The sequence below is a fragment of the Etheostoma spectabile genome, chromosome 14, assembly GCF_008692095.1.
Source record: "Etheostoma spectabile isolate EspeVRDwgs_2016 chromosome 14, UIUC_Espe_1.0, whole genome shotgun sequence".
NCBI classification, from domain to species: domain Eukaryota; kingdom Metazoa; phylum Chordata; class Actinopteri; order Perciformes; family Percidae; genus Etheostoma; species Etheostoma spectabile.
In genome coordinates, this window is record NC_045746.1 from 18,951,061 (window position 1) to 18,979,017 (window position 27,957).

The 27,957-nt window shown below is 39.0% G+C and overlaps 3 protein-coding genes across 8 annotated transcripts in view; all 3 read left to right on the forward strand.

Moving 5' to 3' along the window:
- Positions 1–25,195, forward strand: eloa (elongin A). Of its 5 annotated transcripts, none has more exons than XM_032535908.1 (13): positions 1–71; positions 217–334; positions 3,572–3,628; positions 4,127–4,239; positions 5,047–5,621; positions 6,662–6,990; positions 7,761–7,872; positions 10,386–10,538; positions 10,893–10,990; positions 11,188–11,368; positions 11,537–11,666; positions 12,518–12,700; positions 12,821–14,838. In XM_032535908.1, exons 2-13 carry the CDS (start codon positions 263–265, stop codon positions 12,885–12,887), a joined length of 2,070 nt encoding a protein of 689 aa, XP_032391799.1. In that variant the 5' UTR covers positions 1–71; positions 217–262; the 3' UTR covers positions 12,888–14,838. The 5 variants fall into 5 exon arrangements, 3 of the variants coding, with proteins under 3 accessions (XP_032391799.1, XP_032391798.1, XP_032391800.1); XR_004335022.1 differs by adding an exon at positions 25,139–25,195 and having other exon boundaries at positions 29–334; positions 12,821–12,976; XR_004335023.1 differs by adding an exon at positions 25,139–25,194 and having other exon boundaries at positions 30–334; positions 12,518–12,696; positions 12,821–12,976.
- pithd1 (PITH (C-terminal proteasome-interacting domain of thioredoxin-like) domain containing 1) lies at positions 15,640–21,981 on the forward strand. Of its 2 annotated transcripts, none has more exons than XM_032535936.1 (7): positions 15,640–15,728; positions 15,968–16,203; positions 17,079–17,122; positions 17,544–17,621; positions 18,267–18,371; positions 19,697–19,805; positions 21,545–21,981. In XM_032535936.1, the coding sequence occupies exons 2-7, from the start codon at positions 16,006–16,008 to the stop codon at positions 21,644–21,646; spliced, it is 636 nt and encodes a 211-aa protein (XP_032391827.1). In that variant the 5' UTR covers positions 15,640–15,728; positions 15,968–16,005; the 3' UTR covers positions 21,647–21,981. The 2 variants fall into 2 exon arrangements, with proteins under 2 accessions (XP_032391827.1, XP_032391826.1); XM_032535935.1 differs by lacking the exon at positions 15,640–15,728 and adding an exon at positions 15,914–15,931 and having other exon boundaries at positions 15,967–16,203.
- The window catches only part of lypla2 (lysophospholipase 2), a 13,291-nt gene continuing 9,368 nt past the window's right edge, over positions 24,035–27,957 (forward strand). The window contains exon 1 of the mRNA XM_032535929.1: positions 24,035–24,286. Coding sequence (XP_032391820.1) covers positions 24,200–24,286 — 87 coding nt within the window. The 5' untranslated portion in view covers positions 24,035–24,199. The remainder of the gene's footprint in view (positions 24,287–27,957) is intronic.

Here is a 27,957-nt window from a genome sequence, read left to right on the forward strand (position 1 = left end):
ACCGTTCTCTTAATGTAGCTACTATGCTAGCTAGCTACAAACTTCAGGGTTTTTCCCATTCCTCTTAAAATGTAATTATTTATGTATTTATTGATGCTGTTTAAAACAACATATTATCCGTTAAATTTTTAAACGGCTATGAAACGCCTTTTTGTCCCCGTAGCGGTCACTCCACAAGCGGAACCTCTCCGTTTTTTTCTCCCTTTCTCGGTTGAGTCAGAATGAAGTAGTTTCCGGGCGACACAGGGTACCAGCAGTAAACATGGCGGAGGAACTGCTGGAAACAGTGGATAGACTTCAGTCCCGGCTCCTGGAGAATCCGGAGCCTCGAAAGGTAACGACTGGACAGGTCGAGGCGGACAGATTTGGTGTTTAGCACCGACTGTCTCCCTAAAGGCGACGGGTTGACTCCGGTACCCGAAACGGAGCCGCGGCCACGGCAGTTCTCCGAAAGTCGCAACGGTTTTTTAAATGCTACGTTTGAGGGCTGCTCTCGGGCTTCGTCTTCTGAAAATCTTTTACCTTAAACAGCATTCAACTGCTTTTTTGGGGTCGGAAATACAAATGAAAGCCTAGTTGTAAATATAAACGATAGTTCTGAAACCATACTTTCTGTAGTAGTCCTAGTTGATTTATATATAAATCGAGTAGTTTAGTGGTACAGAAGACAAATCATTCTGTGGCAACTTGTGACAAATGTAAAGTAAACATACGACACAGAATTAAAATCATGACAGCCCACTAATTACCATTATAGGGCAGAAATATATTAATTGCATCATGTTGTTGATAAGCTACATCGAATCCAACCATTAACCCTGTAGGTGTAGTTTATGTCTTCACAAATGTCTATTGCAAGTTTATAGAGGTTGACATGCCATGTAGGCTATAAGATCAATTATCTGTCTGTCAGATAAAAACTGACTCCTTAACTCTAAATTATTCAAAAATGTTCAAATAAATAACATTTAAAATACATTCACCAACAGAAGTATAATACAAATGACAAATGAGAGTCTTAACCACTAATATCCCATCAAAATGACATAAATGTTTTTTATCCTGTACTGAACAATACAACAACGAGGCAGCACAACTGTGGAACTACAGATCGTTGGGATGTGTCTGAGTAGATAAATTATTAGAAAAATATAATTAAATATAGAGTACATGACATTAAAATAAAATATTGTAAATATTAGACCGTTTGTTTGCAGTTGATTTAGCTTTGTGATCTTTCACACTTACGAGAATTTCTGTATATCAGTAAATTTTCTGGTTTTACTCTTCTTTCCCCATCCATATTTCCCTACATGTTTTATTTGTGTTTGTATCCTCTTATTGGTTATTAATTCAGCTGGGAGTGACTAGAAGACACTTTTTTCTATTTTGCAGAAGGAACATAGGCTACATTGCTTTCTAATTCACCAGATATGTGTCTAACTTTGGATAGTATTGCATACTGCAAAGGTTATTAGTATCTTAAACGTTTGAAGAATCCAAAACAATACTTTGTTGAATTGATGAATAGATTTGGACATGTATTGCTCACGTTAGAATTTCAGCATCTTCGACAGCCTGTGAAGGCATCATATGAAACGTCACGATAATTAAGGGGTTTTAACTAGTTACAACGTACTTCTTTACGCTGGCTTTTAGCTTATATTAACACCTGTCAGCTTGGTTTATTACCGCCCATAACTCTATCTGTTAATAAAATGATAACATTAAATACACAGTATAATCTATCTATATCACGAAACTCGTGCCAGAGTAGCCGTTAGCCTTTTAGCTAACGTTAACTAACGTGTGGAAAGTAATGAGAGTTGCACCGACTCCAGGCCTGTAATGTTTACTGATTTATGGAATTTCACGTTACACAAAAGCTGCACATCAGTGCACTGGGATCTGCTCCTAAATAGTTAGATAATAAATCACAATGACTACGAGTGATGACAATGACTATCTCCTTTGTTTACTTTCACTGCTCAAATGTAGCCTCCCTAACAAAGCAGTCATGATCTCAGACAGTTAAATGATCTGTGTGAGAACGGTAGGTTTGGTAAACAGGAGCTATACGCGAAGTCATTTGTACTCTTATTTTTTTTTTTAAATGGTGAAATCACAGCCAAAATATTTTTACTACAGCCCGGCCCGGTTAGGCCACGTTATTATTCAGTCTCCATGACGCAGGGCTGCTAAATGCTGCTGTTCAATTTAAATGATCTGTAACCACCAGGTACCGTTATCAACTAGGTGGGATATCTGTAGGTCACCCAGCTTTAAAAGACAATAATGACAACAAACATCTGGGAATATTGTCATGTAAATTATGCAGAAGGGAGTGATTGAACAATGATGGAAATCAAAACCTGTGAACAAACCGGTCGTGCATGCAAATATATGATTTCAAATAAGAAATGAATGACCAGTCAAAGCGAAGATTTGTTGTCAGTAATGGCATTCAGTGTATTATTAATGACACAGCTACAAGTAGACTGAGAATGACACCTCCATCCTAATTTATTATGAAGATTATTATTTCTTTATGTATTCTAAGAACATCACTGTCAGTTCTTCTGCAATATAGGTATACATAGATATAGATATATAGAGAGAGATAAATCCTCTTCTTACTGCATCTTTATATCACAATTTCTATGTATTGCATATTTTTGTAGTTGGTATTCAATATTTAAATATTGCAATACAAATATATGAAATAACTTACATAATATTACCTGTACAATACAATTAATTTAAATTATATTTTAAAATACATTTTCTATTGACATTAAAATAACCTTAATTAAAGGTGAACTTGCCTGCTTTTGCTATTCGTCAACCTCATCTCTTGCTCTAATTTAGCAGATAGTTGGCTCTATCGTCATGGAGATGGCTCAGTTGTTGCCAGGTGACCCTTAGCATTGAACTTCCACCGTGTGGTAACAGGTGGTCATCTATGACAACTGAGCCATCTCCATCTGCTGAGGAAGACCTTGAGATGAAGATGTAAACTCTGGAAAACTTACACTGTAAGATTAACATATAAGATTATTTTGTGGATGAAAGAGCAGACAAGAGTGACTGTTTTGGATGATCCAGTTAAATAAATATGTTTATCATTTAAATACCTTACCATACCTTAACACGTTAATGTCCATAATCATATAGAAAGGCAGTCTTGACTGCAAGCAGTCCTGCTAATATATATATATATAATATTACCTGCAGAGATATTAAAGGAATAGTTATGTTGGTATATATCTCACAGAATTTAATGTCACATTGTCCAACCCATAATAATCATAGACTGTAAATGGTAATAATCAACAAAATGGTGATAATGACTCACTTACAGTCCATCACTGCTAAGTGAAATAGGTACTGTACTCTTTAGAAAGATTTTAGATTCACATTTCATTTAATTATTTTCAGTATTACTAAAGTAATAATTCCACATATTTAGCCACACTGTGTAGATATCTGCTATAGTATTGAAACTGAAAGTGTGTCCACTTTAATACTGGAATCTTTCTCTAAATTATTTAAATGTTCTCTTGTTTTCCAGCTTCTGAAGACTTTTAAAAGACTGGGGGAACTTCCAATGACTGTGGACATACTAGTGGTAAGGATCCTCTTGATTTCAAAACTAGATTGTCAGCCAATTAGTCGTTTTCCTTCCCGTTCCACTTCCGGGATTGCTCCGGTGCTGGATGCATGTTTTTTTTTCCGTTTCCTTCCGCTTTCTTTGTGTTGGAATTTTAAATCTGGTTGATTTATGAGGACTATTGTGGGGAAACTGTTGCAAGTTACAGCGACCTGCTGGACCTCCAGAGTCAGACAGACACAACCACATAGCCAGTTTGGGAAGGAGCTCTTTAGCAAGGCATTTCATCACTGATTTGTTAAAAAGCAGAATAAGAGTTTGACCTTTATGGGAATAAAATTTTTTTTTTTTTTCTTGTCCTATGCGATTCATGGCAATTATGAGCACAGCCTCGACATGTTTCTGACCAATCAGATCACTCGGCTGAAGCTGCCAAAGATATGGTAGAGAAATGAGAGATGGTAAAGAGGGTGATCAGTGTCCCATGTTTTCACTTTGTTTTGCTCTCTCCTGTAGGAAACTGGAGTTGGGAAGACTGTGAATTCTTTTAGGAAACATCAGCTGGCTGGAGAAGTGGCAAAAAGCCTCGTAGCCAAATGGAAAAAACTTGTTCCACAGTCTGCAGACAGGTATGTTCTGCATTACTGTGCCTAGACTAGCAAACAGTAGTAAGAGTTCCATGCTTTAGCTCTCATGTCCCTGTTACTGCATGTCTCTGTCTCTGCAATGATCAATATGTTGAAAATGAACAATATAGATGCACCATCTACTTGATACTCGTTGTCAATCAACAGGAACCCCGTTTTTCCTCTTCCCCCAGGCGTCTTGAACGCCTAGTTGTCTTTTTTTAAACAAATAAACTCCGGTTTGGCCCACATTCACTCTGAAGATGAGTCATATTGTGGCCCATGTTTAGTAGAGTAACGCTGCTGAGACGATGTTTCAGGCGAGAGACATGATAAGAAAGGAAGCGAGCACATCAAAGTCTAGGGAGAAGAACTCAATAGTTTACCTCTCTTGAAAGTTTGTTCCTGATCAACTTTTCTTTCATATGATTAAACAGAACTTTATTTATCCTAAGGGAAATTGCTGTGCAGCAGTTGCAGATCAACGTAAGAGAGAGTGCCTTAAAATATAAAATGTAATTAATTTCAATAAACGGACATCCAAAATGTACACAGTTACAAAAACATAAACACGGTAAGTGGTAAGGGTCATAAATAGTTGACAGTGAGTGCTGACTAAAACAAGACTAAAATCCAGCTTGCTAAATATAAATGAGAAATAGAAAGCTCCAGCTTTTACGCACCAATAGAGCTCATAAGTACCAGCCCGCCCAGACATATTACTAATACGTCACATGTGGTGAAGTACTGTAGTTGAGTGAAACTGTACTGTGACGGTGCTTTTCACCACCGTGTATCTTTCTACCTCAGACCCACCAACAGCCACGACAAAGAGGCACCACGGTCGCACACACACCCTCGAGGCCCAGAGGCAGGAGGAGGTGGAGGAGGCCAAAGACGCACCCGGGAGCCCTCCCCTGAGGAAGAGCCCTCCTTCATGGAGGAGGAGGAGGAGGAAGAGGAGGAGAAAGGCTATCGCACAAACTACTCACCCTCACCTCCTCAACACAAGCAGTACAGCCCTCCACAGCGAGGAGGCTACCAGTCGGACGAGTACGGGAGCCCTGAGCCTGACCTGGAACCTGAACCTGAGCCGGAGCCTGAGCCCAGTCCTCCTCGCAAAGAGGTCCGCCACACCAAACCAAACAAAGAACCCAACAAAAACCACCACCACGCTGACAAAAACAGGGACAGAGACGAGGAGCGGCGGCAACGCCACGCACAGATGAGTAGCGATGGAGGAGGAAGGGAAGACGGCGAAGGGAAGAAACGCAGCGCAGACAGAGAGAGACAGCAGAGTCCAGTACTGAAGTCTACGAAGCACAGCAAGAAGTCCACCACACATGAGAGTAAGAGGGAGGAGAAGAAGAAAGGAGGCGATGATGGTGAGCGTGAACGTACAGGTTGCGTTTGATGCACAAGTAGGGCTGCAGTAGTATACACCGGACATGACTTTTATCATTACAATATTGAAATCAGGACTGTTTCTCTCTTTACCTCATACAGTAGGTTATCTTATCAGTAGGTTAAAAACTAAAAATAACAACCTCAAATGTACAAAAACCTTAAATTTAAACAAGAATTTCCGTTTTGGTAGGGATAGGCCATGAGATGGAGTGACTTCTTAACGCTAATAATCAATAAAACTGGACTCTGTGATAGTTACACCACAGCCAACAATACATGTAAAGGATTTATTATTAATAAAGAAGGTAGTTGCATTACACCTGCTCACATTTGGATAGCAGAGATTAATTAATTACAGTTGTGAACGCTTTGCACTTGTTTGGTGCTCCAGAAATGCTAATGTTAAACACAAAGCGGACAATACAGTAACTAAACCTTTAATCATTATACCGTAGAAGCCAAAAAAATAATAACAATGTTTTTATTTGATGATTAGTTGTGCAGCACTGTGCACCAGTTTCTGTTTCATCATTCATTCAGCAACATCCTGTGGAGATACAATCTGTTTGTTAAGTAACTCCGCTGACAGGAAACAACAAACTTATAATTAATTAAAAAGAAATTAAGTCATTTTAAGCCAAATTTAAATATATTTTCAAGCATAAATGTTAAATATTTGCTGTCTGATCTTAAATGTAAAGACTTTCTTCTTTCCTTTTCACATATTTTGGTAAATCATTATTTTTTTTAATTTGTCAAACTATTTTGAAGATGTCACTTGAAGACGTCTAGGAACTTGTGATGGTCTTTTCACTATTTTATAGACTAAACAATGAATGAATGAATGAGAAAAAATAATTGGCACATTACACGAGAGTTGCAGTCTTAGTTTGACCCGGGCCAACCAGTTATTTCACCATTTCTTACCTTCTGGTAGTTGTAAGTCGCTTAGGACTTGGCTCTATATTTCCTATGATGCACTGCATCATATAACTTTTCCATTTGCCTCTGTTTCCAGGGCGACCGCGGATGCCAAAGGACTCTCCACCCAAAGAGGAGGAAGAGGACTTTGAGACTCCCACCATGTCCTTTGAGTCTTTCCTCACATATGACGCCCCAACACCTGTCAAGAAGAAGAAGAAGCCATCATCATCATCATCCTCCTCGTCACACAGTCGACCGCCTCACTCTTCTTCCTCCACGTCGTCCTCCCATCGTTCACGCACCCCTCCGCCTGCCCCCCCCTCCTCCTCCTCCTCCTCGAAAGGGAGCAAGGCTAACGGCACTCAGAGCACCAAGAGGCCACACTCAGGCTCCAGTACGGCAACGCCGGAAAAACGCAAGAAGGTGAGGACAGCAGCAGACATTATGAGAAGAACATTTTACACTCGCTTTAGATTTTGTTCAGTATAATTTAAGTAGGGCTGTAATTACCAATCATTTTACCAATCATTCTTCCGAATTTGGTCAATAAAGTATGAGAAAAATTTGAAAAATGCACATTCTAACTTCTCCCAGCTCGAGGCGATGTATTCATATTGCTTGTTTTATTTGACTAACAATCCAAACCTTATATATATATAATCACCCCACTAACATTGAAGAAGCTAGAGAATGTTTGGCATGTTTTCTGAATTTAAACCCGCATTTTTTAAATGTTAAAAATCTGTTGAGATCTGGTTGTGTTTAAAGACTTTATTGACCCACTACTTCTCTCCAGTAATCAAAGATGTGCTTTTATTTTGTAAAAGAGTTTTTCTCCCAGCAGCAGTAACTTATTCCACTGTCAGGATAATTCAGGGAAGAGCACGAACCGGCAGATTTCAAGTTTAGACTCTCAAGTATAACTAGAGCTTTCTTTCTGGGGTTTCTTGAAACAGTCTAATACAATAATTTTTGTCATTGGAAACTGGAAAACAGCTCACCTGGCTTCATATTTAAGACATGAGAGTGGTATCAATGTTTTATCTAACTGTCGCAAAGAGAGAGCTTATTTTTTAATTTGACTGCTTTTTCTCTTTTAAATGTTCTTAATCTATTATCTATTGTAAATGGAACCTTTTAGTTTGATACGTTGTAATCAAATCCTGGTTGTTAATGTTTAATATTGTTTGCAGGGGGTTGAGGCCGTCGCGACTCTTCCTGAAATCCCTCTGCCAGCGATTCAGCCCTATTACAGACCTCTGCCCTCCATCGATGTCACTCCGCTGTCCCCTCAGAGACGGAAAGGTAACACCCTCACCCTAATGACTCATGTCTCGTTTATGAAACACAGTTCCTTCTTCTGTAAAATCATGACCATTAGGGTACTGTCATTTTTAACAACTATACAACTCGTAGTCCATTTTCGTGTTCTAGTGTTTCATAGACACCGGTCAATATTTCCTCACGTGTTCCTGTATTTTCTTGCTGACAATGCTTAGTCATGTATGATCTTCTGTGGAGTTGTGACTACCATGCAGTGTGCATCATTTGAGTTACAATCAACGTTCTCCAGTAACCGGATTCACAGAAAACCTAGGTTCTGTAACAAGGTGGGAAGGGATTAGAGGAACACAGCCTCCCAGCTAAATTTCTCCTGGAGCGCACTGATTTCTTTTCCATACATACGGGTAAAAGAGTTTCTAATTGGATTTTTACAATTACAATGCAATTTACAATGCAAGTGCAGGACAAAGTCTTCAGACAGAGAAATAATTCTCATATTTAAAATGTTTCCATTTAAAGTTTGACCAAAGCTTAAACAAATTTTCCTCTAGAAGGCTGAATCAGTTTGTTTCTCCTGCTGAACATTTTTTTTTTTTCAAAAATCTGTTTATTGTCTTTTACAATTCAAAAAGACATACAGACAAATAACTCACAAGTGAACAAAACACCTAACATAAATTAAAAAAAAAAAAAAAAAAAGGAAAGAAAACACATTAACAATTTAAACAATCAAGGTGGCCAGCATTAGATTATTACTGTGAGACAAAATATTTTAAGATTGATATCTCAGGGGAGTATGTTGAGACTTAGTCCAAGAGATTTAATCACAGTCCACAGGCTATGAGGTGAAGGCAATGTCCTCCTGATTCTATGCATCCCGACGTCAGTGTGTAAGATCCATACATTTTGAGCAAGCGAGTACATTTGGAATTAACATGAAGATAACAGACTTACAGCCACTATAAGAATAAAAACATAATCAAAATCAGCTAGAGAACATTCAGTCAATCCTCATTATGAGTATTCAAATTTTCCAAGAATAGCAAAAACTTTTTCCATATCTCTTGGAACACATAGTATTTACCTTTAATCATAAAGGTGAGCTTCTCCAAGGCAAGAGAGCTTGATAATGTAGACATCCACGTTTTTAGCTGGGGTCTGGTCCTGCTGAACATTTGATTTGTAAAGAGAAGCAAAGTTTTCACTACACAGCCACTGTCACGCTGACCCACACTGTTCCCGTTTGTACTTAAAGTTATCAGTCTTATTCGACTGTTTACGGAATGCTTTCAAGGTAAGGCAGCTTTATTTATATATCACATTTCAAAAACCAGGCAATTCAAAGTGCTTTAGTTGTATTGGAGTTACTGCTAATGCAAACCCAACCTTTCCAGCTGTTGCTGCTTCCCAATGAAACTTTTCCACTGGCAAAGAGGCAGGATGCTTTTATTGTGAAGATGTTATAGGAAAAGCAATGTCAGCCAGTTGGCAAAGCTTTTTTAGCCATGTTCTTGAATTAAAAAACGGTCAAGTCAACTTGACATGGAAATATTCTGTGCTATTTTGTTATTGGATACATTTTAAATAATGCAGGGAGAAAAGGCACAAACAGAATCTAACCCTACTACTACTACTATGGAAAATCTCTATAAATACACTTGCAATAAGCAAACCGTGCTGCCAAAGGCAGTCAGATGTAGGAGAGAAATATTACTGACATATTCAATGTAACCAACTAGGTTACTAAAGTGCAGGTAAACACGTTCTCTGATTACCTGTGTAAGCTGGTTTCTGGTGTCTGTGTAAATGTCCTGAGGGAGGTGAGGGAGCACATATGTAGATATTGACTGAATTTGGATTTTGAGTTTTCTGGAAGTTCACCAATTGCTTTGCTCGTTTCAGTAATGAATGTTTTGTATCTACCAACACATAACTGTAAGCGTGCATCTGTAAACCTCAGAGGCTTGGAGGCTTCTGAGTAGAGTTGCAAAGATTAATTGATTAGTTTTCAACAATTAAATTAATCGCCAACTATTTTGATGATCAAATAATCAGTTTCAGTCATTTCTTTTAAAGAAAAATAAATTCTCTTGAATGTGCTTTTTGAATGTGAATATTTTTAGTTTCTACTTCTCTGTGACAGTAAACTAAATATCTTTGAGTTGTGTACAAGATATTTGAGGACGTCATCTTTAGCCTAGGAAAACACTCATGGGAATTCTTTTCCATTTTTATGACATTTTATAGACCAAAAAACGAATTGATTATTCCAGAAAATGATCAACAATAAAAATAACCGCAAACTTCAGCCCAGCTGCGGTTGCTTAGGCTCAACTAAACAAAACTTGGGTGTCAAATACCAAATGGTAGGCTGTGTGAACAGGTGATTTACTTTTTTTTGTATTTGTGAAAAATCTAATCTAGTTGTTTCTACTTTAGTTTCTTTCTTGTCAGTGTCACCATATCAGTAAAGATGTCATGTTGCCCTGCTTGGTGTTACACTGTCTGACTTTTGCTCCCTTCTTTACTTTCAGTTCCTGTCTGCAACGACGAAGAGGATTCCGGGTTCACAGGGAAGCGATTCAACTCCAAGATGGTGGTCTACTCAGGATCAAAGACGGCTTACTTGCCCAGGATGATGACTCTGTACGAGCAGTGCATCCGTGTGCTGCAGAACAACATCGACTGTGAGTGGGGCTGCTGAATATTCTATGTATAAGTCATTGGGTCTTCCAGCAGGTGGCACCACAGCTCAATGTTTTCACAAGATTTGTATGCATACCATAAAATAAGCACTTAAATGTATTGGAAAATGTTAAGTTTTTACTATACATTCTGTGTTCTATACAAATGTGAAACTGTGATAGAGGTGCCAGAGGGTGGGGCTCATCACAAAGGTCTACATGATCCGCGGTCAAATGTTTGAGAGTCAATATGAGCTCCTCTGTGGTCCCTTCCCAACCCTACCTGCCTGTTGTCTTAAGGTGGTTAAAACAAATAAACACGGTTGCACAGATGTGACTGTTTTGTGCCTCTTTCAGCCATCGCTGAAGTTGGAGGAGTGCCGTTCGAGATCCTGGAGCCGGTGCTGGAGCGATGTACACCAGAACAGCTGTACCGCATTGAGCAGAGCAACCACGTAACCACACACGCGCACACACACACACACACACACACACACACACACACACACACACACACACACACACACACACACACAAACTCTTTGTCTTTCCAATGACTGCAATTTCAGCCAATGACTTACCTCTCTAATTGAAATAGTGTGTAGGACGCCTGACGGCACATCTTGTTGATTGTGTTCCCGTCTTCTTTTAGTGGTTTACGGAGGATTCTGACGAGCTGTGGATGCGTCACTGTCAGAGGGACTTTAAGCGCGAGTCTCCTCAGGAGTACGAATCGTGGAGGGAGATGTATCTGAGGCTGCACGACGAGCGCGAGGAGCGACTGAGGATGCTCACCCAGAACATCTCCTCCGCCCACGCCAACAAGCCAAAAGGTAGGAGAAGCATTGAGTCACTTATAGATTTATATTAATGAGCGCTAGAAAGGGACAACAATGAACATTCATTACAATAATAACGATAAAACTCTCAGATTGACGTTTATTTTTTAAAGTCTTTGAGTGTTGGTGAGTTAGTGTGAGTGTTGCGTGTTGTCCTGGCAGGTCGGCAGGTTAAGATGGCGTTTGTGAATTCTGTCGCCAAGCCGCCACGTGACGTCCGCCGCCGACAGGAGAAGTTCGGCACCATCAGTGGTTCGTCGGCCACGTCCACCGCAGCTGCAGCTCCCATCAAGTCAGTATCACATCCAGCATAGTGACTTATTTGGCATTTAGGGTTATGACTTGAATTTGGTGATGATGTGACACTGTTGAGAATGAACAAGCATAAAACTTAGAGATAACGTTACATAAATATTTTATTTATGCATGCACAGTTGTTGTTGTTTTTAAAAGATGTATTTACTGTTAATCAGGGGAGTTAATATACGTCATAATTACAGAACTTCTTAAAATATTTGGTGATTATGCTAACCTACATTTTTCAATGGGTGTTTTTAAAAGTAAACCTATGTATTTTTCTAATTTGGCAAAGGTTGTACATTTTCTGTATTGTCTAATTTCACAAAATTGGTGACACGTGTGTTGAACTACTGTTTACTAATGGCACTCACACTTATTCTGAGCAAATATATTTGCATATCTATAAATCATTATTTATAAAAACAGCATTTTTAAACATATGTTTACACCTATAATACCCTAATTAATTAGCCACGCATTTAAAATAAAAAGGTTTTCCTCTTATACATGACACTTAAGTGTTGATCAACAGAAAATTAATTGACAACAATTTTGATATTTGATAAATGTTTTAGTGTACAAGGCAAAAATAAAACAGATTCTCTGTTCTCTGCCTCTCAAATGTGGGGATTTACTGTTCATCTGCATTATAATACATGATAAATCATTAGTTGGAAAGAAAATCAGTAGACAATCAATAATAATACTAATCATTAGCTGCCTCCTTGATAGAATTTTGAAATGGTCTATTTTCTGCACTTCTTGATTTACTTCAGTGTTTGTGGCCCTTTTATTTTAGATTTAGCACAGTGATAGACTGTTGTCTCTCTCTGTGTCTTTCAGAATAAGACCAGCTCCCGCAAATTACTCTGGTGAATCGAGCCACTCCTCTTCCTCCCAACTTAACCCCTCTCCCAGCTCGTCTCGCTCCTCAGCACCAGGAGGAGGAGGAGGAGGAGGAGGAGGGGGAGGAGGAGGAGGAGGAGGAGGACCTGCAGCCCGGGACAAGCCACAGGTTAAAAGTAAGTGTGTGTGTGTGTGTGTGTGTGTGTGTGTGTTAACAGTCCTGAGTTAAGCCTCGTAAAAAGAGCCAGAATTATGTTTTGAGTTGTTTTAAATCTCACCATCATTTGTTTCCTCTCGCAGAAATCGCCCCCATGATGGCCAAAACTATCAAAGCTTTCAAGAACAGATTCTCCCGCCGATAGTGTGAAAGAGTCTGAATGTATTTTATGAATTCCAACTGTATTTTTAATTTAAGTATAGAAAAGTTTTACTGGAGAGCCCTTGATCCACACACACACACACACACACAAACACACACACTTTTTACCCACCAAACATATCATGGATATAGGAACGTTTCAGTACTGGTGGATAAATGGTTGTTTTTTAATTTCTTTTTTTATTTAAATAGTGGCATCTGTTTTTAGGGGTCTTTGAAAAGTATTTAAATCATTAATAACCAAAGGGGTATGACGTCTGTGAAACTTGTGAAAGTTACGAAAATTAAGTCCCCAACTTTTTACAAAACGCAAAGGACACACACACCTTCAAACACACAGTCTGTTGTTTTCTAGCAGTCATTTTAAAAGGAATAGTTTGACCCTTTTGGTAAAAAACCAACTCTTTGTTGCTTTCTTACAGAGAGTTAGACAAGAAGACTGATACCACGCTCACGTCTGTACGCTAAATATGAAGCTCAAACCAGGAGCCGGTTAGCTTAGCATAAAGATTGCAAGCAGGGGAAACCGCTAGTACATAATCATAATAAATAAACATAAACATAATCTGCCTACCTCCCAGCACCTTTAAAGTTCACTAACATGTTGTGTCTTGTTTGTTTACACCGTAAAAAATGGCTTAAAATGTATGTAAAAAAAACAAAACAACAATTCATAGTTTTATGGGGGGCAATGTGCCAAACTACAATTTGGCCAGGTTCAGTTGCCAGGCAACCAGTGCTACTGGTCAGAACCTAGAAAGGATGTAGCAGGTTTCCCCCTGTGAAACACTGAATTGTCGTTTTTACAAAGAAACTACACACTTTTAGCTGAGACACACTGGGTCGATGAATGAGATGTGCTGGTAGGTGGATTCTGCTCCCATGCTAGCCTTTCTCCTGTTTCCAGTCTTTATGCTGAGCTAAGTTAGCGGGCTACTGGCTGTAGCTTCATATTTAGCGTACAGACACAAGAGTAGTACACAGCTTCTCGTCTAACTCCTAGCAAGAAAGTAAAAAAACATACTTTGTTTACTAAAATATAAAACTTTTCCTTCACGGTACGGTAAAGTTACTTATTATTTTCCTTTTAAAGAATAGTTGTTGGTTACGTTTCATATGATCAAATCATACACTACATGAAGAACACACTTTTTATTTTTATTTTAATGGCATGCAAGGTGCATGTCAGCCGAGACATCAACAGGCTGGTTAAAGACTGCTTTTTTAAAAACAAGCACATGCTTGATTTAAACGTTGCATTTTTTAAATATGTAGTTCAAAAATCATGTCCGTGGAGAGAAAAAACACACACACACACACACACACACACAATGTAAAGTTATTTTAACCATCCTGTGGCTTCAGATCATGATTCCCTGCTGTTAAATGTGTTTGTCCCTGTTGATATCTGCTTCACTGTGAGAAAAGGCGTGAGTGAATGCTGAAGAGACTGTAGGAAGACAAGAGGAAGAACAGGGAAACACAACAATAAGGAAGGAAGTTAATAGGACGTCTGCAGCTTCAGTCTACAACAATGATGAGATGTATTTATTTTCAACACTGGGACCTGGCACCCCACATCATGGGCCTGAGAGGAAGTAGCTTAAAAATTGTAATTTTAGTAGATTTTAATAAATGTTATATGGTAATTTTTATTAAAATTGACGTTTTGCCCTTAAAAACTGTGTGCAGAAACCTTTGTGCGGTGGCGTTTTATCAAGCAACACAAACATCCTCTGTGCTTTTTCACGATCTTCTTTTTCTCTTTAAATTACTAAACAGTTTGAGAAAACCTGCCGAGGAGGTACAGTAATATGGAAAAACTCACTTCTAGAGAATGTCCTGAATAAAGAGGTATTTGTATGTTGTTTACATAATGTTATCCTTAAATCATGTATTGTGGCATTTGTTCCCAATTAAACCTGCATTTTGTGTTTTTCCTTGTTTCAAATATCTCGTATCGGTGTCCAGGATCTAAATAGATGGTATCCGTTTTAGATTTCTTTATATTTAACAGGTCAGTTTAAATTTGCTCAAGCAGATGCTGTAAATTGGAAAAACCTAAATGAGTATTTGAAGTTTGTGTAGTTTTATATTTCAGGGAGGTGATTTCTCAGAACCTTAGGGTCCCAATATAAATCTGAGGGCTTACATGATTAAAGGGAGAAGGAAAAAAGATATTTCTGTTGGTTGTTAAAATCATTCGTTTCATCTAACTTTTTATACTATGATACTACAAATGACAAGGATAAAAGATAACTGAGTACATTTACTCTACTAAAGTACAGTTTTGAAATACTTTGAAGTACTTTACTTTTATACTACTTTCTGATCCACTGTTGTATTATTTATATTTGACAGCTTTAGTTATTTGTTACTTTGCAGATTGAGATTATTAATGCAAAATAGAAATGAGTTAACTAATTGTGATGTAGACAACCGTATATAAAGTAATTAAAATTAGCTCAAACTTTACCAGCTGCAAAAGTGATGTACACATTAATGGATCAAAAACTATAATCCAGGAGTATAGTGAATCTGAAATGGACCATTCAGCATAAGGACTAATTTTACTTTAAGTAATTTTACTAAGGTATATTTTGAGTCTATTGCCTTTTAAGATAAAAAAAAAAGTGTGAATCTCCCTGTTGTAGGATTAATAGAGTTTGAATGCATGGCTTTTACTTGCACTGTAATATTTTCACTTATGTACTTTTTGTGAAAGATCTAAATACTTATTCACCCACAGGAACTGCTTAATTTTTTCATGGGTGTATAGTTGCAGGTCAAATATTGTACTTTTACCCTATTTAGCCTACTAGATATACATGTAAAATACACTATAGCTCTTTAATATGATGCATTAATTTGAATTGGTGCACTTCTTTATCTATGCAGGAACCTAGACTGTATAAAACAGCCATGTAGGACATGATGTATGACTTGTGAACGGTTTGCGACAGTATTGACGTTTGGTGGCAAGAACTGCGAGTCAATCAGAAAGCACGTGACTTGTGTTTTGCTGTTCATGCGTTCATGCAGGTTTGTCCCCTTTCTTTACTGTGTATGGTTTGTCTGAGCTAAAGCAGCGTTTTTAAACTCCGCGATGTCCGGACACGGTCATGGTCACGGACACGGGCACGGCTGCGGGTGCGAGGCGGAGCACGAGCCCGCGGAGAGGGGCCTGGAGTACGGACTGTACCGACGGATCGACCTGGAGAAGCTGCAGTGCCTGAACGAGAGCAGAGACGGGGATGGGAAGCTGGTGTTCAAACCGTGGGATCAACGGAACGACAGGGATAAGGTAACGGCCGTACAGAGCTTCTTCCCCGGTCAGTGGTGCTGTCCAGGTCCCAAAGACCCAAATAAGTTATACGGGGTTTCCCTGCATGTGTGCGGGATGGGAGTGCAGGTCTGTGGGGCTTTCACTGAACCTCACTGTGGGACTGCGCAGTTATGAAATCAAACAAAACTTTGATTTCACTGAGACTACCAAATCACAAGAGGCTATGGGCTGCAGTCATGTTATTTACTTTACTTATTAGGGCTTAGCAATATAGTTGAAATCCAGTGGGGAAAGTACATTTATTCAACTACTGGATAAGTGAGGGCTCTTTTTATTATATGCTCCACTGCAGTTCAGAGGCAAATATTGTACTTTTTGTTTCACAACATTTATTTGACAGTTACTAATCACCTAATTCCCACATAAAATGTATCAAAAACTGAATTTATAAATGCAATGAATTGTTAAATAGGTACTTAAACTAGCTTAACCTTGACCACCTGCGACAGTAAAAGCTATTTATCCAATGGTGCCGCTGTTTATATTCCTAGAGTTTTAATATACTGTATGAAGAGTTAATTTACAAAGACAAATACCAGCCAGTCCTAAAATACATAGACCAATATCAGTTTGATGGATATATCTAATAGGAACTTACAGTGTAGTAAAAAAAGACATGATTTATAAAAAAAAGAGGGATATCTTATCAAAACAACTCAACACCAGTTTGACTGATACGCCTTGCACATAATTATGATTTAGGAAGATAAATAAAATGAAGATATCTCTTTTTGTTAATGAACCTTTATATAACTCAGAAGGGCTGTGTGTTTTTTTCATTGTTGCTGCAACTCCAATTGCTCACAAAGAATTCACATTTGTTTTTCTTTTAGTATGTCGAGAGTGACGCAGATGAAGAGCTGCTGTTCAACATCCCGTAAGTCCTAAAACCACCATCATAATTAGCCTGAACTTTAACCTTTTCTCGTCAATGAAGAAATTGTATGCTGCCTGTAAACGCATTTATTACAAAAAGCAAATATGTTGATGGCAACTCATAAATTAAGATTATCAAATGTGTTGGGATGTATAGTTGGTAACAAGGATTTTTTTTCAGCAATAATATAAATAATAATAAGATGAACTTGTGTTTTTTTTCTGTAGTTTCAAACCCAAAACGTTTCTGGTTCTAATTTCAGTTTTTATTTTTATTTTTTATAATTCATCATTCATCTTCTTGTGATAGCTCATTTTCGTTTACAGCGTCCCTGTGTTTTATGCCCTGATAGCGTCTCTTTGTGCTTTTGCCCTGTTGTGTCAGAGATGGCAGCGAAGGATTTATGTATCATCACTTTCAGTTTTACAGGCAACGTTAAGCTGAAAGGCATCATCATCTCTGGGGAAAATGACGACTCCCATCCAGCTGAGGTTCGACTGTGAGTGTCTTTTCACTGCTTCTTTAGCCCCGTTTACACAGTGATTGATTGAATACGGCTGTAAAGAAGATCTGCTATTACGCCTTCTTTTCTCTTTTAATTCACTGAACCAAACAACACTGGCATAATGCCGCCATAGCATGTGATTTTAGATAGCATGCCAGCTTTCTGAAATCAAAAGAGGCGTGTAACACAACAGCATCTAATGTGTGTTTGCATGTAGTCCCGCCATTACGGCTGTCCCTGTTACACAGACGTCCGATGGGCTCTGTTACTACCTCCTCTGCCACCTCAACGGCAGAAAGGCTCTGTCCCCCCGTTCCGTTTTCATACCTTTTTTTTAATTCAGAACAACTTCACTACTACTTCTTTAATTCAGAAGGAATAACTTGCCTTGAACAGACTGTGTGAAAAGGGCTTTTGATAAGGTGGCAAGGAGGCACCGTATAAAAACTCAGCCAGATTCATTGCATGGCTCATGTCTTATTCCCCCTTAAACCATTATAAATGCATTGTCTACTACATCATACAAAAAGGAGTGTTGGAGTGAACCTTTTTTTAAAGAAAATAAACAGATCTAAAGACAAAGTGCTTCTAACCTTTTACCCACTAAATGGCATTAAATGAACTTATTTTTCATTGTAGGTACAAGAACATCCCTCAGATGTCCTTTGACGACACTGGCAGAGAACCTGAACAAGCCTTTAGACTCAACAGAGACCCTGTCGCTGAGCTGGAGTACCCAACAAAGTGAGAGAATGACCAGTTGTTGTTGTTTTTGTGTCTCCTCAGCAAGCTTCTGCCTTTGAGCAGGAACTGTTACTCCCATCAGGTTCCCAAATCAACAATTTCCAGCTGCTTTGGGTGCTGCTGATCAAGCAGGCAGTGCATTCAACACATTTGCAGTTTAAAAACGTCATATTTGTTGTTGGTTTTGTTTTGCATGCATGTTTTTTAGTTTCTTGCTGCCGTTTGTTGTCGTGATTGTTGGTACGGCTGTCCCAAGTTGTGACTGCTAGCTGGACAGAGCTGAGCCACGACCGGCTCCCTGCTGACAGTAAGATGGTTGTTGAAAAGCTTACATCAGAAAAAAAAGGCAACACGCAGGGTCACCGACAAACAAAGACTGTTAACAATACTTTAAGATACACTCTGGAAAAGTTTGATTTTCCAGCTCGCTCCGTTAGCGGTGAAGGAGTTGGCTAAGGCTAACGCTAGCAATGCTAAGTAGACGTCTCGACTGAATGTGAGCGATTGGTTATGACAGATCCAGAGTGGCTCCGAGCAGATCCAATAGTTTTAAACTTTAACAGAGTACCCGTCTTCAAGGAAGTTAACACTTGTCAATGGAGAGTGGACAGACTCTGAACAAATGAACTGTACGAGAGTCTGGTAGGACCAGCTACAAGAAACCAGCTCCTTTTGCAAACATGAGGGCTAGTTGTAACGCTGGGGGGGGAAAGTCAAAGAGTAGTTGGAGCAACCCAATGTCACAGAGACACAGTCAGGGATTAGCGTTCTGCCGTATATGTCACTGTACAATTTGAAAAATGTCATCCCAGAAACTGAGCTTAGAGCGAGACTAGAAAACATGACCTAGGGTCCCGTCACCTGACTTACAAGTTAAGTGACAAGTCTGCCTTGTCGCTTTACTGTGAAATGCTACAAAGCACATTTCGAAGGCTTTTAGATTTGCTCATGATTGAGAAGACAAGACAAAGAGATAGAGAAGTGATAAAGTAACGTAGCTTGTAAGATACTTGATAACGTGATGCCAGTGAAATCCAATCTTTGTGATCTGGTCAAAGAAGCGTTCCAAACACAAGTGGAACCAGCTCTGTCTTGCTTTCTGTTTGTGTCAGTATGTCATGCTTGTCTCTACTTGTATGCGTGCTTTGGTGTTTTCTATTACATTTACACACACAGCATGGCTCAGGATGAACGTGTTTAGTTCCTCCTTCCTTCTTGCTAAAGTGCCACCACAGTTCAGCAATGCTTCTTTTGAGTATGAATGCATTTCCCAAGCTGTTGTCTCAAACTGATGTGTGTCTCTCCCGTTCTCTCACAATTGCCAGGATTGCTCGTTTTTCCAACGTTCAGCACCTCTCCATCCACATCTCAAAGAACTTTGGAGCCGAGAGCACCAGGGTCTACTACATCGGTCTGAGGGGGGAATACTCGGAGGTCCGTCTTTGAAAAGAAATGCTGAATCCTGTCTTAGTTTGTTCTACTTTTCTTTATCATCGAACATACCTTTTAATAATGTTGTAGATATCACGAGGTTACACTAAATATGAGAAACACCTCTCAGTATAACAATACAGTTCAACAGCATCCGCCAGAATCACCATAAAGTTGTATTGTACCTCTCAAGGCAAATTTATTTACTGTATAGAGCACCTTCTCATACACAGAGGTCACTTAAAGTGCTTTACAGGCAAAAAAAAAATATATATATATATATATATATATATATATATATACAATGAGATACTTGAAAAGACAGACACATTTTATAAAGGTACAACAAAGTTTAAAACAAAAATAATCAAGTAATTAAAAGTACCATCAAACAAGACTAAATGCTCTGAGAAGAGGACGGTCTTTAACTTAGATATAGTGAAAATGATTACAGTTGGTGCTTGCCTTAGATCCAGCGGAAGCTGATTCCAGCAGTGGGCAACATAATGACTAAAGGCTGTTTCACCACTCTTGTATAGAACAAGACCAAAATAAACATAACCTCTATGAAGGTAGGAATTGATTGCAGGTCGGCCGTATTAGACTGCATATGTTTAGGCTAGGTGGACCTAATAAACTAGCACGGGTTGTACTTCGGTCCAGTCTGATGTTATTCATCTTCTCTGTGTCCGTACATGTAGGAATTTAGTCCAGTGTTTCCAGTTCATATGAGCTGATAGACAGTTTCCCCCCCCCAGCTATTCTGTGGTTGGTTTGTCTTGTGTACGTCAGATCATAACTACTTTGAAATTAGTTTAATTTTGACTCATTTTTTATCCCAAGGACAGCAGATTTTGTCCCAATATATTTTAGTACTTCGTAGTAGTATTTAGTTACTCCAGTGTCTGTCAGTTGGAACAATGCTGTTGTGGTAGCAGCTGTTTTAGCTGTTCACAAAGTCTTTCTTTTGTAATTAACACCAAGCTGTTGACGTTTACTGTAGCTTTGTCAAAACATGACGTTTACCCCCATTATTTTGAATGTTAATTCAGTCTTCATGATAATTAAGTAATGGGTCAACACTTTGCCCCACAGCTCAGAATAGCAACGAGCATGCATGTTGCAAGCATGCAGCCGTACAGTAGGTTTAGCTGGATTAAGGTCCTGTTTGTACCATATTTTCTGGTACATTTTAGGTCTTTGAGTCTTTGTTGTCACTCTGTTGAAGCTTGATGTCTGGGCTTCTCAGAGAAATGACAGTTTTGTGAGTCACTCGTATGGTCAACTTTTTAGAAGTCTCCCATTTTGTTTAAATTGATTCAGTTGACGTGGTAACCAAAAAACAAAACATTGAGTATAACCCGCCGTTTGCCCCTTCTTAGCCCTGACTTTCCTGTTATTTGTTTTGTGTGTGTGTGTGTGTTTGTGTGTTTGTGTGTGTGTGTGTGTGTGTGTGTGGGTGTGTGTGTGTGGGTGTGTGTGTGTTGTGTGTTGTGTTGGTGTGTGTGTGGTGTGTGTGTGTGTGTGTGTGTGTGGTGTGTGTGTGTGTGTGTGTGTGGTGTTGTGTGTGTGGTGTGTGTGTGTGTGTGGTTTGTGTGTTGTGTGTGTGTGTGGGTGTGTGTGTGTGTGTGTGTGTGTGTGTGTGTTGTGTGGGTGTGTGTGTGTGTGTGTGTGTGTAATCTATGAATGTTTGTGCTGTGCTGTAAGCCAATCTGTCTTTCCTCGTCGTTTTGCCTTTTTAGGCTTACAGACATGAAGTGACGATCTGTAACTACGAGGCATCAGCAAACCCTGCAGATCACAAAGTGGAGAGCATCATCCCACAAACCAACTTCATTTCTTGAAGAAGCTTTGGAGAGTTGGAAGGAAGCGGTGAAGGAGGAGAGGTTTCAGTGGCGTCTGCTGACTGTCTTTGACAAGAAGTCAAAGATGAGTTCAACGCTGTGTAGCGGCAAGTTGGTTGAGCTTGACCAGAACTGAGCGCTGACGCCTGAAGACCAGAGAGCTTCAGGTGTGTCTCAGAGTGCCAAGGTGTTGCTCTGCTTTCTATGGCAATAAAGAGTGAAGGCTTCATGTGGGTATAAAGCTTAATAATAAATGCATGAAACATTTGACACTCAGATAAAGTCTGTTGTTATCTGTTCCACCACTTCAATAAAGTGACAGCTTCTCTTAAATATAAAAACAAAAGGCCGGGAATTAACCTAGTGATGGTACGTTTTGATTCACTTAAGACTTTGGTTAACCTGGAAATCCAGACCCAAATCCGAGAGATTAAGGGTCTGGCGTTGAGTAATGAAAGTCGTCCGTCTCCAGGGGCGGAACCATGTTTGCATTTGAAACCCCACTAGTGTGATTGGTGCAGCTCGGCTACAAGGGTATCGTTAATAAGCAGCATTACTCATTGCCAAATTCAAATTGTGCTCTCGCGAGAACTCTGGATTTCCAGGATAGCCTTTGGTTGCCGTGTTATCACCCTGGATTCATAAATCACACAATTCTTTTATGTATAAGATGTGAAGAAAATTAATTTGCTCTCAGACATCTGCAAAAAATGATACTCAGCTGAAACAGTCAAATATTTGTTTTGTAATGCCTAGAAATTCATATTATGCATTTACAAATACATAATTTGCCTTTTTCAAGGTTAACACACAGTTCACTAACTAGTGCTAGATATGTTCTGCCACCTAGTGGTTTATAATGTGATTATTAAACCTTAGATGGGTTTCTTTCTGTAGTCCAAAATTCTCTATTTGTCTTTCCTCAGTTTATCTTTGTGATGAGATGAATTCCTAGCAGCTGCATGATGTGTTGACACACTTAATTATAAGTGCATTGGCTGTCATCTGAGAGCGAGCGAGGTGAGTGGAGTCGAGGACGCCGATATAAAGTGTAGAGACTCGGCCTTGGAACAAATCCAAGGCTTACTGCAGCAGAGGTCCACTCTAACAGGCTGAGCTGGGATTCTCCTGCAATCACACTTCAATACAAACACACCAACATTTCACATCCATGTGGCCATTTGACCAAAGCTTACTGCTATGAACTCCCTAAAAACAATGTATTTGTGTTCCACGTAGACCGTAATGTCGTCCTTGATTTTATTGTTAGTAATGCGTTGCGTCAAGCATTCAGCAGCAGCCTGTGAGTGCAGTTATGGGAACGTGTGTAGCTCAGTGTGGAGGACAATCAGTCAGAAAACCTTTAAGAATATACCTATAATTAAAAAATAAAGCAAAATGGAATAAATGTTTTATCCCTAACAGTGTTCTGAAATGTTTCACATACAATATAATGTATGTTCCATGATTATTATGTTGATGCATATATTCATTTCATTAGCTCACATGGTATGTTTTCTGATTTTTTTTTTTTTTTTTTTTTTTTTTTTTTTTTAGAAGCAAATAGAAGTGTCTTTACAAATACAGTGTCACATCTAACTCTAATATAATTATCTACAGAAGTCAATAAAACCATTGTTCAATGCTGTCAGCATATCAGACAAATTAGAAAAGAAATATTGAAACTACAGTTTGCCACTACGATATGAATTTGTTTTATACTTGGCCTCATTTAGTATTTCAAGGAGTCAGTTTAATTCAAACAAGACAAGAACAATCAAAGTAAGACAGACAACTTTTTTCAAACTATAAAATAAGTGTATTTATCTCATATTTCATATAGATTACACAGCTGTTTTCAATGCCACAAATTGTGGCAAATATACTGTTAAAACTATGTATTGATTATGTATGTTATTATTTTTACACATATGTTGACTCTAGTGGAAACCGTTTTCAGATCATTAACCAAATGAAAAGCAATACCAAACTAAAAATACAGCATTCAATTATATTCAAGAAAATGTACATAAGTGTTATAAATAAAATGTTCTTGAAGGATTAAAAGTAAAACCTATTATTATGCAGAATAATCCCTGTCAGCGTTGTTTTATCACAGTGGACCACTAATATTGTTTCGAGTTTCAAGTTATTTGTCTCTATTTAACTACGATGTGAAGTATTACTGTAGACTTTGCTTCCCCCTCTAGTAAAATAATACGTGCATGTATTAAATAGTGTGCAGTTGATTTCTCTTCAAAATATTGTACTGTTTAAAAAACAATACGTCATCTTTTACATATAGACCATATGTTTTGAATGTAAAATCCGAATCTGAAAGGCGACCTGTAGATGTAGTGGAGTAAAAGTAGGCCACCTCTGAATTGTTGTGTGGTTGAAGTATAAGGTAACAAGTAGTATCAAGTTAAGTAAAGTAGTAAATATAGTTCACGTTACTTGATCAACTGTATCATAAAGGCCTATCAAGATACTTTGATTGTATTTGTATCTTATGAGGGAAGAAAACGGTATCCACGACGGTTGCTATGTGTGATGACGTGCTGCGCTCTGTCCCCGCCCCCTGCTTCTGTGCGGCCAGTACCGGAAGTTCCGTTCCGTCGCGAACTGGGACAGCAAGCGGTAAGTGTATGCTCATGTATTAGCTAGCGGGTGGCAGATATCATATTTAACCACTTTCTCCTGGTCCAAACTAATTCGTATTGAAGTATTTTGTTGCGTAAAGTGTCTGTTAAAAAACAGCCCATGTTAGAGGTCCAAATTTGAATCGCAACGTTAGTCTGAGGTAGACGAAGAGAGGCACCGGCAGGAGACAAAACAATTAATGTGTGTGTATGTGTGCGCGACGTCAGCTAGCAGCTCTACTACCACTTGCCCCGGTTATTGTGTAGCGCTGTGTGTGTGTATATGTGTGTTTCTGTGTGTGGCAAGCTAAACCAAGATTAAATCCGAGGGCGAGGGTTGGGAGCTTTTTTGGGGCAACAGAGGCTTTGCGCTGCAGAATGCCATCACTACTGAGGTTGATGGGTCGAATAACACAGCTAAGCTTCAACCATGTATTGTCTCCTTCCTCCCCCACCACCCGCTTCCTCTGCTTCAACTACCGATACTCATTCTATTTATATAACCTTTTTAACCTCACTGTTTTCACTTTGCTTTCTTGATAGCGGTGGGTTTCTACATCTGCTAAGTAGTAGACGAGTTATTAACCTCCATCAGCAGCAGGCGGAGAGCAGGGTTTTCTGCTGCTGCTAGATAGTGTGTGTGTGTGTGTGCGCGTGTGTGTGTGCGCGTGTGTGTGTGTGTGTGTATGGGAGGAGGAGGAGGAAGGTGGATGCCTGTCACTCAGTGCCGCATATTACCCTGTTGTTTGCCAGCCATCCGTAGCCATTGAGCAAAGAGCTGTATGAATGCAGCATCCTTGTTTTAGTGAGTTTGTTCAGCCGTTTAACGTCCACACCATTGACTGGTGTGAGACACACACACACACACACACACACACACACACACACACACAGACTGCAGCACGACTCTTGTTTTTTGTGTGTTTGACTTAAATGTAATTGGAGTCATGCAGAATGAAGACTTATGTTGGCTGCAACACAAGCAGCTTCTTTTTTCTTGTCGTGGTTTGTATCACCTAAAAGTATCACGAAGCATTTACTATTGACTTAGCCTACATTTTTACTCAGTCATGTGACAATATGTGGTGCTCTGTCACAATTAAATAAGGACCACTTAATTACAAAACAGCATTTTGATATACTCTAAATCAATATATGATGACCAAGATGATATCCTGTATCATATGACAGTATCCATATTTATATCAATCAGCTATATCTCCTAAATCAACCTGTATAAATGGACAGGTATCTGCTTAACTTATTTCTGACAAAAAACAACAACATTCTCTGCTTCTAGTTTAGCTTCTGTGAGGATTTCAGCTTTCCTCTCTTTATATATTCAATTTATATTCATTATTTGTGAAGTTTAGGCAGATTATTGGACAAAATAAGTAAATTTTAGATCTTACCATGGGCTCTGAGAACTTGTAGTTTTCACATGCATTTTATTCTGACGTTTTTAAAGACCAGTCAATTAACTGCAAATATTATTCATGGATAATGATAATAATCGTCACAGTCACAGCTCTAATCACAGTTGTTGACATCAGGAGAAGACTTAAGATATTAAATACGTTTTTAAGGCTTCCCTGGTGATGAACGTATAGTCAGTTTCCACACATGGCCTAAATATTCATCATTGCCGGAAAAGGGCCGTGGAAAATAAAGGAATCATTAATAATCATCCATTCAGTTGTTTAAGGAATGCCCGGCGACTAGGTAGAGACTCCAGGTCATGGATTCAATTAAATTTTTGGAACAAGTCCGGTTTTCGTTTTTTTTTTTTTTTTTAGACCTGAACTGGACGAGATGCTTGTACACACATCATACTATTTTTAACCACCGGCCTCCTCCAGAAGCATGAAGAGTGCGCCATTGTTTCTCAGAGCGTTGAAAACCCACACAGTTGTTTTATGCTGGCACCTGGTTACGGGTCATTGTAAATCTGCTAAACAATAACAGGTGGAGGAAAAAGGGGTAGGAAAGTAATTAATCGCCTCTTTGCATATGCCAGCATGTTTAGAGAGCTTGTTTGAGCAGATTGTCCGATGTTCCTGCACTCCTCCATCTCTCAGCCATCCACCATCTTTTCTTATTTCTCTTTCTTTCACTCCTCTTTTTGTGTGGTCTTCTTTCAGTCATATTATCAATGTGGCTCTGTCTGTTCCCACTCAGGGCTGCAGTGCATATAAATTACATTTGTTAGAAGAGGATTTAACACTGAATTAGAATTTGGTTCTGCCAAAGCATGACCCTTGTTACTTATTTATTATTATATGCATTAGTAGATCATTGATACTGATGCATCAATGTTTAAGCAGCATTTTAGTGTTGCAGCTGCCCGAGGTGGGGCTATTTTAACTACTTAACATACAGTTTCTGTAGGTAGTTAAGTCTGGTAGTTTCCAACCTAGAAGCAGGCACCTCTGAAGGGTCACAAGATCAATCTGAAGGGGTCACAAGATGATTGAATGAATGAATGAATGAATGAATGAATGAATGAAACCTTTATTGCCCCTAGCCTAGGGGCACAGGGGAATTTGTGCACAAGAGCATAAAAGAACATCGATCACCACACATGGCAGCACATAATATAACATTATAACAACAAGAAAGAAGAAAAAAGTTCTAATACATAGTTTTTTTTGTCCTCAGTTATTTAAATGAAACCAGCTGAGGAGTTTAGAGGGGAAATCAGTGTGACAAATCATTAACATCTGAAATTTAACACGGACTACCAACGAGATACAATTCAAAAAGGTTGAGATCAATTGGTTTTATCTTTAACAAAAGCTTGTAATATGATTTTTATTTGTGAAATCGGAATCTGAAAAGTAGATTATAACTAAAGCTAATGACTATAGATGTTAGATAAATACAGTAAAAAGTACAACATTTCTTTCTGAAATGTGTTGACGTAGAAACGTAAAGTAGCATAAAATGGACATACTCAAGTAAAATACAAGAACAGTATTTCTGCTTAAACTTACTGGAGTAAATGTAACATTACACACGTGGAAATGTTCCCTCTTCATGAGGTTCTTAGCAGAGTATGTGCCCTGCTGAAAGAGACAATTTCCTGGTGCTTAACCCTGCTCGGTTATTATTCAGCTATTACTCATTTATCAAGGGTCAGGATGGAGGGCGAAAACAATCTTGTTTTGTCCATACTTTGGACGCTTAAATAACACATTTACCGCCCACTTCCATGTATTTAAGCCGTGAAAATGACCATCGGATGATAATTGATCACCTGCCAAAGAGCAAACGGTGCGCGGGACATTTAGCTGCTTGGCCATGCCGCCGGAGGAATATTAACACCCGCAGAGTATAATCCCGCTCAAGGTTTACACATTAACCTTTGTGTTTCAGACATTTCCCTGTCTCCTCATCGCCTATTTACCAATCAGGCAGCACGCCGTCTGTCTTGCCCATCCCATCTTGCCTCATACTTTCCCACTTGAACAGAAACTTAAGAGGCATTAAGGCTTTTACTGCTCTATTTTACTGTACAGCAACCCCCTGATCTCATGCCTGCTATCGATGGCTGACTCACCGTGCAGAGGGACGGACGTCTGCAGCCCATTTCCACAGTACTGTACAGGGGAGAGTGTGTGTTTCATTTAGTTAATGAGTCCCGTCACTTGCTGACACCCCCCCCCCCCC

Bases quoted from the DNA above. Each gene is read 5' to 3' on its own strand.
- eloa (XM_032535908.1), top strand. From the start codon at position 263: ATGGCGGAGGAACTGCTGGAAACAGTGGATAGACTTCAGTCCCGGCTC. The intron at 6,991-7,760 runs GTGAGGACAGCA...TATTGTTTGCAG, and splicing joins CGCCGGAAAAACGCAAGAAG to GGGGTTGAGGCCGTCGCGAC. The intron at 12,701-12,820 runs GTGTGTGTGTGT...TTCCTCTCGCAG, and splicing joins AAGCCACAGGTTAAAAGTAA to AAATCGCCCCCATGATGGCC.
- pithd1 (XM_032535936.1), top strand. From the start codon at position 16,006: ATGTCCGGACACGGTCATGGTCACGGACACGGGCACGGCTGCGGGTGC. The intron at 16,204-17,078 runs GTAACGGCCGTA...TTTTTCTTTTAG, and splicing joins AACGGAACGACAGGGATAAG to TATGTCGAGAGTGACGCAGA. The intron at 17,622-18,266 runs GTGAGTGTCTTT...TTTTCATTGTAG, and splicing joins CATCCAGCTGAGGTTCGACT to GTACAAGAACATCCCTCAGA.